This window comes from Ipomoea triloba, chromosome 8 (assembly GCF_003576645.1).
Source record: "Ipomoea triloba cultivar NCNSP0323 chromosome 8, ASM357664v1".
Taxonomy (NCBI): domain Eukaryota; kingdom Viridiplantae; phylum Streptophyta; class Magnoliopsida; order Solanales; family Convolvulaceae; genus Ipomoea; species Ipomoea triloba.
Genome location: NC_044923.1, coordinates 18,137,715 through 18,152,256, shown reverse-complemented (window position 1 = coordinate 18,152,256; position 14,542 = coordinate 18,137,715). Strand labels below are relative to the sequence as shown.

Here is a 14,542-nt window from a genome sequence, read left to right as displayed (position 1 = left end):
GACACTTTAGCCTAAATAATTTGATAAGTAGAGATAAATCTTACTAAAATATATGACACTTTAGCGTAAATAATTTGATAAGTAGAGATAAATCTTTCTAAAATATTAAAAGCATGTTGCCAACAAGATTTAAACCAAGGATTTCCTATATAATAACACAAGCTCAAACCACTAAGCCATTCTAATCCATGCACACATATAAATATATATAATACTAGTTATCACACGCGCGTTGCGCGATTAAACCAATGTCCAATGCGTATTTTTAAATTAGTGTTCCTTAATTGGTTAAGTAATCACATAATAATGAGAGAAAAAAAAATGTTAGATTAATAAAAATCAAAGAAATAGTCTCGATGCTTATATATTTTAATAAAACATAGAAATTGTAAATGGCTAAATTGCAACTAAAATAAGTATAAACAAATAAACCACTTACATGGGAGCAAATAGTGTGTCATCATTGTCACTTGTTTGGACGTCGGTCCGACCATTTAAAATCTATGTGTAATTATATTTGTGATCAAGTACTTTATAGTTCGTCCAGACAGGTTTGACAATGACATTTGAGATGATGTACCATTTGTTGGTTTGTAAAGTGATATCATACAGTCAAATGTCATTATCAAACACTATTGATTGAACCCGAGTTCCTTGCATTTAGATATAGCATTTACAATGATGTCGGTGGTGAATGAGAGCATCTTCATAATAACAATAATACTAATAATGATAAAAATAAAATAATAATAATAATAATAATAATAATAATAATAATAATAATAATAATAAAGGGAGAAAATTTTACTATTTACTTACTGTTTCATCCTCAAGTACGATGAGCATATACTTTTTCTCAGACGTTCCAATAGTGTTTTTTGGTTCGTTTTTCTTAATGACATGAACTGTACAACTCTAGTCCACAGTTTGTGTGTCAATATCAATTAACTTTACTGTATTTGTCATTACTAATATCATTGTGTCATGGAAAATATGTTCATAAAGGATGTTATGAAATAATATAATAGAAACCACAACATAAATTCAAAAACATAAATTAGGGAGTTACGAGTAACTAAAATTTGTAAATTATAGAGGAATATAATGAGAACCACAACATTACATACAAGGATACAAGTATAGATTAACAGATTATACAATAGATATATTTACATAACGATATTGAAGTTATACTAATTAATGAGTATACCATCATTGATTTAAAAAAAAAATTGTAATCATTATGAGTACAAATACAAATAATAGAATTAGCATGATAATATTTTGACAATCATACCGGCCTATAGAATGTCAAGTAGATGGTGTTTTGCAGAATATGTTAGGTTTAGTTTTGGGTGAATACCAGTGAAAGGGTGAGAGGTTTATATACTGTTGTTTTGGGTAGAATAATGGTTTAGTTAGGAATCTATACAAAATTGTATTATAGAATCTTATTAAGACTTCAATATTCTAATTTTAAGTTAGGAATCTATACAGAATTATATTATAGAATATTGACAATTTGTTTGAAAACTGGAATAAAGAAATAAATTGACTAAAGAATTTAATGTTAAAATTCCGTTATATTTAACGGAAAAATTTGGTAAAATTATAAAAGATTAGGATATATTAGGAATTTAATTGGAGGTTGCACAATAAGAAGAACACAAAGTACAATATGTTATAGCATACTATTACACCAACATTTTTTTAGTTCCTGTAAGGATCTAACATTATTGGCTCTTATTATAAGTGTGGATAGGAAAGAGCAAACATATTAATTCAACAATACCAAGATTTTAAACATGGAACTTGCACAAAGCAATCAACACCTTAACCACCGTACCACCCTAATCACTTTGTGTTACTATGTAAATATATAAACCAAAACATAATACCATCCATAACAATATTGTGTACATGATCACTTAGGAAAATAACTTTATTTTGGGTAAAATAATTTTAGATGGACATAAATTTTACAATCCATATAAGAAAATATTTTTGCACATAAATACTTAGGAGAATATTTTTATCATAGGGTAAAATAATTTTGAGTGAATATAATCTTATTCTTGAAGTCAAGATTTCCAAACCGTATAGATTTTTCCTTCGTTCTTTCCTACATTTCTCTTTCTGTGTAGTAAAGAGAAAACTATAGATAGTTTCTCTTCTTGCTTGAAAGGAGAATAACTACTATAACAGAGAAGATTTGAGTAGTTTGGGACGATGAGAATGTTATAGAACTAGGGTACTTATAGGTGGAGTTTTGGTTATAAATGTAATTATTTCCTAATAATTTAAATATTAAATTATAATATATCTTAATTAGCATCTTATCTTCAGGCATCTCCTTGTCTTCAATTGTGTTCCACTCATTATGATAATTTATTTTTAATTTTAGATATATAATTAATAACACACCACTAGAAAGAATAAGATGCCACTGACTTCAATGCAATTTTTGACTATCATACATTTCATAAACGTCTTAGTAGTATCATGAAAGTTGTAGCCCTATGAATTACCTTTTCATAAGTTCAAGAATCACTTAATTCGGACATTCCTACACTGAAATATGATCAAATTACCAAACTGCTATCAAATAGTGCGAAAATACCACTTCATCATCATACTAACTTCATCTTTTCTATTTTCATCATTCTACTACTTCTGCTAACTTCATCATTATAATTCTATCAATATGTCATCATTTTCCATCATATACATGCACTTACTCCTTAATATCCCATCCAATCTCATATATAGACTTGTTCCATAATATCCCTTCTAATTCCAACATTTACTCCAAAAGAATAATTAAATAGAACTATATATTTCTCGATTTGTGCGTGTCATCCTTGCGCAGGGGCCATGCTAATCTTCTCTGTATCGTTCCAATTTTATCGGATGTAAAATTGGGATAGAGAGAGATGGAGAAGCTACCAGAACGTGAACCACCGATGGGAGAAGACGACGATCTTTTGGAGCGCAGCGTCAAAAAAAAAAGAAGATTGGGGATCCCTTCCCTGTTCAGAACGAAGTGGAAATGGTGCCGGAGACGCCGATCGAGCTAAGGCCGGATTCCATGGCAGTTGATGGGAAAGAGAATGGACTGCGGGGGACTATGGTTGACCTAGTTGACACTTCTCTTGACAGCAGTCCACAAAAAGACAGACCCTCGTATAAGCAAACTCTCACCGGGGAACGAGTGGATCATGGAAGAGTAGAGGCAGAGGATAGGGATTTTGACTCAGAAGATGATGAAATTGAAGACGAGGAGGAAGATAAAGATTGCCCGACTATTCGACTTACGAGGGCTGAGAAAAGAATATTGCGTGCTCCTTGGAAGCAAACCCTCATTATAAAGCTTTGGGGGAGATCTGTGGGCTACAACTATCTACTGCGTAAATTGCAAAATATGTGGAAACCTTCGGCGCCCATGGACCTTGTGGCCATTGAAAATGATTACTTCCTTGTTCGTTTTACTGCCAAAAAAGATTATGAATTTGCTAAACTTGAAGGCCCTTGGATGATATTAGATCATTATCTTGTGGTGAAGGAATGGCACCCCAACTTTGATCCCCTTACAGATAAAACGGAAAAACTCATAGTGTGGGTGAGATTCCCGTGTCTACCTATAGAGTATTTCAACTTTGTATTCCTTGAAAAAGTGGGGAAGAAGATCGGAAAGCCTATTCGTGCCGACATCTCAACAGATATGGCAACAAGGGGGAGGTATGCTAGGATATGTGTAGAAGTTGATATAACCAAACCACTCCTAGCCAAATTCAAGCTTTACAATCGAGTTCGCAGAATCGAATATGAAGGCATACATTTGGTGTGTTTTGGGTGCGGAAGGTATGGACATAAAAAAGAGGCGTGTCCAGTCGGAAACAAGGCAGATAATCCGGTGGAGATGGATAATGTGCAACCCAACCAAAACCCATTAGCCGGTGAGGAAGGTGCAAACAAAGAAGAGTTCATCGAGATTGAAGGGAATTTCAGAAAATTACAGATTATTCGGCCAGAAGTGGTGGAAGACTTTGGCCCTTGGATGCTTGCCCAGCGCAAACAGAGGAGATTTGGGAATTATAATCCAAGAACTAACACAGGAAGGAAACACCAAGGAAATGTGGATAATACAAAAAATAAAGAAGTTCAGAAGAAACATCCCCAAAAACCTGTGGGAGAAAATTCGAGGTTCAATGTGTTATACGACTTAGAGGAAAATGACAATGAACAGACTGAAGATTGTGAACAAAGGGAAGTGGTTCAGTTGAACTCAAGGGATCATACTGCTCAACCTAGCCGTGGGTTACAGGGCAAGGGGAAAAGACCACAGATTCAAATTTCTGCCAAACAAATTGATAATGACAAAAACCAGCCCAGGCAACCGTCCAGTGACAAGCCAAGAGAACGCGCAGAAAGCAGCAAAAGTGGAGGAATGAACGGATCAAACCAAGCTGCAGCGGAGGTGGAACATGTGGTTGTGAGGGGAACACAAAAAGGAAAAAATATTACTAGAACAGTGGTGGAAACAGGAGGTGTTGGAGAAAAATCCGATTCCCTCCTCTCCCATGATGCAGCGAACCATCATCAGGATCCTCCTTTTCATGATATGGGAATGAATTGTCATTCTGCCAGTAGAGCGAATCACCCTTCTGACTAGTGTTTGGAGGAGCTTGACTCTGATGGGGAGGGCAGGGTGTCCTAACCCTGTGTCTATGTTTTTGCTTGCTTGCCTCTGGGCCTGCCGTTTGTTGTTTTGTTTTGGGTTTCTTGTTTTTCTTTCTTTTTTTTTACTGATTTTATGATTTTCATTACCTGGAACTGCCAAGGAGCCGCCTCAAGGGAGGTGCTCCGGGCGTTAAAAGAAATCAAGAAAACCTATAAGCCTGATTTACTTGGGTTGCTTGAAACTAAAGTCTCGGGTAGCAAGGCTGACGAGATCTGTAATAGACTGGGCTTTGATGAATGGCTTCGGGTTGAAGCCTTGGGCTTTAGCGACGGTATTTGGGTTTTTTGGAATTCCACACTTGATATCAAACCTTTACTTACTCACCCTCAATTTGTTCTTTTACATGTTCAAGGCTTGGATTGCACAACTTGCTTTATCTCCATTGTTTATGGTAGTCCTACGCATGCTTTAAGGAAAAACCTTTGGAACTCCCTTGATATGCACGATTTGCAGATACGAGGCCCTTGGCTTGTGGCAGGAGACTTCAACGCTGTTATCTCCCCTGAGGAAGTCAGTGAACCTCGGAACTTCTCTCACAGCCGGAGCACTGGCTTCCGGGACTGGATCTTTAACCAAAATCTTATCGACCTGGGCTTTCAGGGCTCTCAGTTCACTTGGTCTAGAGGTATTACTAAGGATACTTTCAGAGGGGCACGCCTTGACAGAGCACTTTGCAATACAGAATGGCAAATGATTTTTCAAAATATGAAGGTTACCCACCTCCCAAGATACCAATCGGATCACTCACCCTTGCTTATTAACACAAATAGCAATAGCATGGTTCAGACCAAGCCTAGATTTGTCTTTCAGGCTGCGTGGCTTCTCCATCCTGGGCTCCACGAGGTGGTGGAACACAACTGGAATAGTAACAAGAGCATAATTGACAACCTAGAGGGTCTATCTGTTAAACTATCCTCTTGGAATAAAGAGGTCTTTGGCAACATCCACTCTATGAAAAGGAGGCTTCTTAAACGCTTGGAAGGAATTCAAAAAGCCCTTGACAAGGCCAGAAATACTGGGCTAATTAAACTGGAAAAAAAGCTTCGATCGGAGCTTGATGATGTCCTCAGACAGGAAGAACTTTTTTGGTACCAAAAATCGAGAGAAGATTGGATAGCATCGGGAGATAGAAATACCAAATTCTACCATGTCTCAACTATCATTCGAAACTTTCGTAGGAAAAATCAGAATTTGCGCAACAAAGATGGTAATATGTTGACTGATGAAGAGGAAGAGAGAAACTTGATAGCCAGTCACTTTATTGATTTATTTCGATGCGATGAGAAGTCTACCACTAGTAATTTTATGATCGATCTCTTCCCCAGGCTTGATCCAGACACTCAAACTAGTCTCCACAGTTCGATTAGAGATGATGAAGTTAAGAAAGCCATGTTTGATATGGCTCCATTTAAATCTGCAGGACCGGACGGCTTTGTTGCTGCCTTCTATCAAAAGCACTTAATGGTCGTGGGTAAGTCCATGTCTGAATTTGTCAAAAAGTTCTTGGAGAAAGGTGAATTCCCCTCGGGTTTGAATGACACATTAGTTGTATTGATCCCAAAGGTCGATCATCCTGATAATGTTTCCCAGTTCAGACCCATAAGCCTCTGCAATGTTTCCTATAAGCTCATTACAAAGGTTCTCTCTAACCGGCTCAAAAGCATTATGGGCAAGGTGATTGGACCATTTCAAAGTAGTTTTGTGCCTGCTAGACAAATCTCGGACAATGTGATCATTTTCCAAGAAGTCATTCACTCGCTCAAGAGATGCAAAGGCACCAAGGGCTACATGATTATTAAAATCGATCTTGAAAAAGCCTATGACCGCCTCTCATGGTGTTTTATTAGGGACACCCTTGAGAAGGTAGGAATTGATAAAGACTGGGTTAACAAAATAATGCACTGTATTGAAACACCCAAACTCTCATTCCTCTGGAAAGGGAACCAAACTGATTACATCAAGCCTGCCAGAGGCATCCGTCAAGGGGATCCAATATCTCCCTATATCTTCGTCCTGTGTATGGAAAGACTAAGTCATCTCATTTGTGATGCTGTTAATAAAGATAGGTGGAAAGGAATCCGTTTATCAAAAAATGGTCCTATGCTTTCTCACCTTTTTTTTGCAGATGATATTGTTCTTTTTTGCTGAAGCTACCAAGGAACAAATACAGATCATCAACTCTTGTTTAAATGATTTTTGCACTGCCTCTGGGCAGAAGGTAAGCATGACCAAATCCCAGATTTTTGTGTCTTCTAATACTTGTAACAATGTTGCAGCAGAGATCTCCCATGAAGCCGGAATCCCACTCACTCAAAATCTGGGACGTTACCTTGGTGTTCAAGCCATTCATGGGCGCATTTCTAAAAGCCTCTTCAGCAATATTTTAGAAAGAATTGAGCTCAAATTAGAAGGATGGAAAACGAAACAATTGACCCTTGCTGGTCGGCAAATTGTGGCTAAATCTGTTCTCTGCTCTATTCCGTATTATGCGATGCAGACTACGTTGCTTCCCCTGGGAATCTGTGATAGTATTGACAAACGCATACGCAATTTTATCTGGGGTGGCATAGATGGCAAGCGTAGCTGTAACCTAGTCAATTGGGATATTGTAACTAGGCCCAAGGGAGCAGGAGGTCTCGGAATTAGGAAGGCGCGCCATATGAATGTTGCCTTCATGGCTAAACTTAGCTGGCGCTTACTCAATGAAAAAATTTCATTATGGGCTTCAGTCATAAATCACAAGTATATGAACCAGACCTGGGATGTTGAGCAAATGCATTATACCCCCACAGCTTCTAATGCGTGGAAAGGTATATGCAAGGCCAAAAACATTATTAAAGAAGGATTACGCAAGAGGGTGAGAAATGGTCGCAATACATCCTTTTGGACCGAACCTTGGATTACAGGAGAAAATCTTGCTTGGTACGCCAATGTGGAGGTGCCGGAGGAAGAACATGATGCCACGGTAGTTGACTATTGGGACGAAGAGAGGGGTTGGAATGATTATCTCTTCCAAGGAATTCTCCCTGATGAGATCACGGATAAGCTGAAAGCATGTATGTTAAGTAATGATAATGATGCCCAGGATGAATTATTCTGGGAACCTGAGGCGAACGGAAACTTTTCTGTTACCTCAGCTTATGGTTTAATCCAAGGTGACATTGAGTCTCATAATGACAAAGGGTGGGAAAGGCTTTGGCAGGTCAAGGTTCCTAACAAGATTTGTACTTTTCTCTGGCTAGTCAGACATGGAAGAATCATGACGAACCATGAACGAAAGAGAATAGGATTTATATACTATGACCAGTGTCAACACTGCTTGACCACTATGGAAGATATCAACCACCTTCTTAGACACTGCCCGAAAGCGATGGAAGTGTGGAGAAAACTTCTTCCTCAAACAGCCATTAATAAATTTTGGAACATTGATTTCCTAACATGGTTTGATCTGAATGTTGCAGGTAAAGGTGCTTTCAGTAGTGTTGAAAATGGTCCGATCCTTTTTGCCATTACTCTTTGGTGGATTTGGAGGTGGAGAAACGAAATAATCTTCAAAGGTAAAAGCATGGATATTGATCATAAAATAAGGTGGATTAACATGCAGGTTGCAGAATCTGTTAGAGCCTTTGAGAAGATTTCACAACCGGCTAGCAATACTCATAATAAGGTCCAACGCCTCATTCGCTGGACTAAACCCCCAGATGGTTGGACGAAGATGAACATTGATGGAAGCCGAGATACACTCACAGGCCATGCAAGTTGTGGAGGACTCCTCAGGGATGTTAACGGCAACTGGCTGCTTGGTTTTAAAGCAAAAGTTGGCCACTGTTCCATTGAAGAAGCGGAAGCCTGGAGTATTCTTAAGGGGCTTAAAACTATTTGGAATCATGGCTACCGCAAAGTTATCATTGAATCAGATGCCAAACGCGTTGTGGATTGGATTAATGCTAGTGAGTACGAGAAACCCCCTACTGGTATGGTGGCTAACATCATTAATGAGTGTAGGAAGTGGTTGAGGATGAATTAGCAGATTCAATTAAATCATGTGTTTAGAGAACAAAATAAAGTAGCCGACGCTTTGGCAAGGATGGCTTTGAAATCAAAGAATGACTGGATGTTCCTGCCTCAACCGGAGAGCGAGCTTCTTGGGTTGCTCAATGATGATATTTTGGGTATTCCGGTGTCCCGTCTAGTTTGTACCGGAAGCTAATCCTTGGGGTGTCCCCCTCCCGTTTGTAAAAAAAAATAAAACAGAACTATATATATATATATATATATATATATATATATATATATATATATATATATATATATACACACACACACACACACATAATTGTATATAAAAATATGGAGTAGGAAAGTATAAGATGGTTCTCAAAATATTTTTTTGGTTAAATTTTATAATAAAATAATTCAATAATACACTAGTATGATTTTGAATCATAAAATAATTTTTGAGGTATTATTGTCCAAATAATATTGTTGAAAATATTTTTAGTAATAAAATAATATTTGTCTCTCTCTACTCCTAGCTAAATTGTTGTTCTTTCTCCAATAGTAGTGTTCTAAATCTTTCGAGCTAATCATTTTCCAAACAAAAATGGTTATGTAAGGGTGTTTAATTTCTTTGGTTGGACATAAAATGCTAGATAAATCTTCATAAGATGAAGAGAGATGTTTTGTTGACGAACATCCATTTAAGTTTTTAATAGCAAACTTCAATGAGCTAAAATTAATCATAACAAGAAAGTAATTAGACCAGAATAGATAAATACTTACAATCATTAAGCGCGTAAAATAGAGTACAATTCAAATCTCAGAGTTGTAATATATAATTGAATTAAAGCTTCAATAATCTTTTAGTAAGAAATGAATGGTTTAAAATCTTGCTATAGAGAAACCTAATCTAGAGAGGACAAGTCAAACAACGAAGATGAATCATGGAGATGTTTGGTTCAAAACTTCAAATATTGGAATTTGAATCCTAATTAGAATTAATATTTGGTAACTGTAATAAGTTTAAGTAAAAAAAAAAAAAAGTCTTTTTATTTGGTAGTAGATAATATAAATTAAAAAAATACTTACAATAAAAATAACATTTAATGTGTGTGGAGAAAGAAAGTACGTAATTAATTCTATAATATTACAACAGTTGTTATGCCATGGACCCGGGTCCACCTTGCAAGGTGGACTTAGGTTAATGTTTACAATTTTAGAATTTCATGTTCACAATTTTTGAACTCTATGTTCATAATTTTAGAATTCTATATTCAGTAGTATAACACAATTTTTGAATCTATATAACAAAAATGTAAATATAAAATTAAAAAATTATGAATATTGAGTAATGTAATTTCGTATACTAAGATTTAAAATTGTGAACACAGACCTCTAAAATTATGAACATAGGATTTTTAGATTGTGATCATGGACCTGGATCCACCTTTCAAGGTGAACCGGTGTATAGCATAATTTGCCTTCTTAGAGTGAACCCATCCCTGCAATTGAGGGATTGGCAATATGATGTGGCAAATGCCACATCATTTATTCTTTTTTTATTTGATGTACAGGATTTGCAAATTTGCATATTTTGCAAATTTGCGGCAGCTTTTGTATTTTTTTTTAGTTTTTGATTTTTTTTATGTACTTTCTTTTATTTCTTTATTTATTTATTTTATTTTAAGTGATGTGATTGTGATGTTGGATCTACTTTTTAAAATAAATTAGGTTTGCAGCGATGTAATGTGAATAGTAAAGGATTTGCAAATTGAGTGGATGTGGGAAGAGCCTTATAGTGCCAAAAAAGGGAAAAACAAATGCTCAAAAAAAAAAAGGAAAAAACAAAAACATTCTTAATTAGCAGAATAGCCCCACATGCCACAGTACAATCAAAACCACTATAAATGCAACCAGCAAGAGCTAGTAAGAGCATTATTAGCACTTCCAAAGTTTTATATTTCAAGAAAAACAATGGAGGTGGAGAAGATACAGAAAAATAGAAAGTTTTTTTCTTGGCTCCCTTGGAGTACTAATAAGAGCTTGCCAGTTTCTTCTCCGGCACCGAAAAATGGACACGACGAGGCTTCACCGGACACCAAAGCTGCGACCACCCAAAGAAAGCCTGGCGGATGGAGAGCCATGCCTTATGTTCTAGGTTCAATTCTTCTTCTTAAAACCAACTTTTGTGCACTCTATTCACTGCAAAAATTCAATCATTCCTTTTACCAAAACTTATAGCCAAACAATTCCCTAACCACCTAGTGATGGGACAGATCAATCATTCCGATCCTTTTATCTAATTTGTGCTAAAAGTTATAGCCAACCAATCCCAGCCCCTACTCACTTGGTGCTGGATTTACCTTTCACAGGCCACCGTCAACCTTAACTTTGAAACTTTAATACCACTTGTTCGGTTCAAGCACTTAAGTTATAATTTGTAACTTTATTTTCATATATATAGCGATATTTTCAAGAAACCTAGATGTAACCCTTCAGCCCTCTGCCCAAGAATTCCCTAACCACTTGATACTAGGCCTGACCCTTCACCTGGATGTAGCACTTTAGGTCTCCGTCCAAGAATCTCCTAACCACCTGATATTAGGCGGTTTAGGCCTGACCCTTCACCTAGATATAGCCCTTCAGGCTCCGCCCAAGAATCTCCTAACCACTTGCTACTAAATTTGACCCTTCACCGGTCTCTGCCCAACATAATCACATCGATCAACATATATGCATGTGTCATAGGATTATTGGTGATCTCATTTGTCCTTTGAATTGGTAGCAATTAAACATTTTGATCTTGGGTATGCATGTATATATGTGCAGGAAATGAGACATTTGAGAGACTAGCAACAGATGGGATAATGGGAAACTTCACAATATTCTTGCTGACAGTGTATCACTTGGACCAAGTTGCAGCTTCAAATATGATGAGCATACGGTCCGGTGTCACAAATTTCATACCCTTGCTGGGTGCCTACATTTCTGACTCTTATCTCGGCAGATTTTGGACCATCGCCTTCTCCTCTGTCGCCCAGATTTTGGTACGTTTACGTTGTTTTATCTTTTAAACCTTCTGTAATAATTAATTAATAGACAATTAATTGGGAGATAAATTTAACAGAAAAAAAAAACAATTATTAAAAAAAAAAAAAGGTAGCTTTCAAAGATTTGGGCAATTGCTTTCATCATATCATTTATCAAATCGTACGTAGCTTTTTGCCTTTGATCTTGATTGAATTAATAAATAACGCCAATTTGAATTTAATAATTAACAAATCAACATCTTAGGATTCTGGAATAAATAACCCCTCTCTGGCCAAGCACTTTGTGCTCAAATGACATGTAATGACTTTCTCATATGGGAGGTCATGAGATCGAGTTTCAGTGGTTTGTGCAACAACAGGTTGAGGAGAAAGTTTGTATGAACAAGATGGTAAAATATTTAATTTTGAAGTGTAAAGATTTATACTACAAAGTGAAAAAATTTTCTAGTTTTCTACTAACAAGTTCTGCCCTGGGGACTTTTCACATAAAATTTATGTGCTTATTTGACCATTTTTCCTTTCTTAATATGAAACTGAGGGCTAAAAGCTTGTGATTTGGACAGGGAATGCTGACATTGACCATAATAACCCTGGTTCCAAGACTACGTCCACCGCCATGCAACGACGTCGTCTCCCATCCCCAGGATTGCAAAGGCCCAACAAACTCGCAGCTTGGTTATCTCTTCCTCGGCTTGGGCTTGCTCGCCATTGGCACCGGTGGAATCCGACCGTGCAATATCCCGTTCGGTGTCGACCAATTCGACGCCACGACGGAGGAAGGCCGGAAGGGGATCACCAGCTTCTTCAATTGGTACTACACTTCTTTCACGGTGGTGCTTATCTTCTCTTTAACGGTCGTCGTCTATATCCAATCTTTCAGCTGGGCGCTTGGGTTCGGCATCCCCACCGGCTTCATGGTTTTCGCCATCGTGCTGTTCTTTCTCGGTAGGCGCGTCTACGTTTACGTGAAGCCGCAGGGGAGTGTCTTCTCCGGCGTTGCTCAGGTGATCGTAGCGGCGTTTAAAAAAAGGAAAGTTAAGCTCCCAGATGAAGCCAGTGGGTATTATGATCCTCCGTTTACATCTCCCGTCGGGCGAAAGCTTCCCCTAACCAATGATTGCAGGTATAAATTAACCCTCCACTCAACAATCCCATTATATTGTCACTATTTGGTGCTGGACTTGACTCTTTATCGGCCTCCATCTAATACTTATTAGCTAGTTGGGCCAAGATAGGGTGTTAGTGTTGACCCTTCATCGGCCTCCAACCAACAACTCGAATTCCTGATTTAACTCTGATACCACTTGTTAATATCAAGCGCTTACTATTATACCAAAAGCTATAGTTAGTAGCAATATAGACAACCATCACATTTTTGAGAATTAGGATGCTGAATTTGGCCTTTTACTGGTTTCGGCCTAACAATCACCTAGTCACTAATTGATGAATTTGGTCATTCACCAACCCCACCCAATAAATTATTTGATGGGTGTGTTTATATATTGGATCAGGTTTTTAAACAAAGCAGCGGTGATAACAGAAGGTGATTTGAACCCAGATGGAACACCTTGTAGCAAGTGGAGACTAGTAAGCATCCATCAAATGGAAGAAGTGAAATGCATAGTAAGAATCATCCCAATCTGGGCAGCTGGAATAATAGGCTTAGTAGCCATAGGACAACAGGGCACATTCACAATGTCACAGGCCCTAAAAATGGACCGTCACCTCGGCCCCAAGTTCCATATCCCCCCTGGTTCACTCTTCGTCATCCCCATGATCGGCTTGTCCATATGGCTCCCCGTCTACGACCGCCTACTCGTGCCCTGGCTCCGAAAAAGAACCAAAATCGAGGGCGGAATCACAATGCTCCAAAGAATCGGGATCGGACTCGTCTTCTCGATCATAGGCATGATGGTGTCGGCGTTAGTGGAAAAAAAGCGGCGGGCTGCCGCCGTGACGCGCGGCGGCGTCGACGGGGTTGCCCCCATCACCGTTATGTGGCTCGCCCCGCAACTAATCGTCATGGGATTCGCCGAGGCGTTCAATATTATCGGGCAAATTGAGTTTTTCAACAAAGAGTTCCCGGATAACATGACCAGTGTGGCCAATTCATTGTACTCCATAACCGCCGCCGGCGCCAGTTACCTGAGCATATTGTTAGTGAACGTTGTGCACAAAACCACGGCGAGGGACGGCCACCCGGATTGGTTGACTAAAGACATAAACTCCGGCAGGCTGGAGAATTACTACTTACTGATTGCAGGTTTGGGTGTCCTGAATTTGATGTATTTTTTGCCCGTTTCTCGTAGGTATCATTACAAGAGTAGAATAAGGATTGGTGAGGACGATGATCACAATGATAATATTGGACTAAAAGTGTAAAATCTTATAACATCTTGAAAAAAAAAAAAAGTAATAATAATATTATCAGATTACAAGATCTTTGACTGACATTAACTTTAGTTCTTATAGCTAAGTCTGTGCGAGCAACATTAATATTACTTGTCCAAGCAAGGGAAAAGTTTAGCCATCAAATCCATCTACACTTTACTTAAGAGTTCGGTGGTGTAATGTTCCTTTAAGATATATTGAAGTTATATTTGACTTAACATTTGTGAAACTAGATATATTTCATCAACAAAGTAATGAAATTAATATTTCAAGTGATTTCTTTAAGGTGTCTGGTAGTGCAACAAAGACAAGGACCTCTCCTTATATGGCCAGTTTCGTTATATCATATTTTATATGCACT

General features: G+C 37.8%; 2 protein-coding genes and 1 non-coding gene across 3 annotated transcripts; 2 read left to right on the top strand and 1 right to left on the bottom strand.

The window, feature by feature from the left end:
• Positions 1 to 2,823: 2,823 nt before the first annotated feature.
• LOC116028135 lies at positions 2,824 to 2,927 on the bottom strand. The gene has a single exon (XR_004100083.1). It is a non-coding gene; the product is annotated as a U6 spliceosomal RNA (small nuclear RNA).
• Positions 2,928 to 3,049: 122 nt separating this feature from the next.
• Positions 3,050 to 4,672, top strand: LOC116027066. Its single transcript, XM_031268492.1, has one exon. The coding sequence runs from the start codon at positions 3,050 to 3,052 to the stop codon at positions 4,670 to 4,672; it is 1,623 nt and encodes a 540-aa protein (XP_031124352.1).
• A 6,033-nt stretch (positions 4,673 to 10,705) lies between these two features.
• On the top strand, positions 10,706 to 14,213 carry LOC116027899 (protein NRT1/ PTR FAMILY 2.13-like). Its single transcript, XM_031269667.1, has 4 exons — positions 10,706 to 10,898; positions 11,570 to 11,787; positions 12,354 to 12,913; positions 13,302 to 14,213. Exons 1-4 carry the CDS (start codon positions 10,715 to 10,717, stop codon positions 14,170 to 14,172), a joined length of 1,833 nt encoding a protein of 610 aa, XP_031125527.1. The 5' UTR covers positions 10,706 to 10,714; the 3' UTR covers positions 14,173 to 14,213.
• The last annotated feature ends 329 nt before the right edge of the window (positions 14,214 to 14,542 follow it).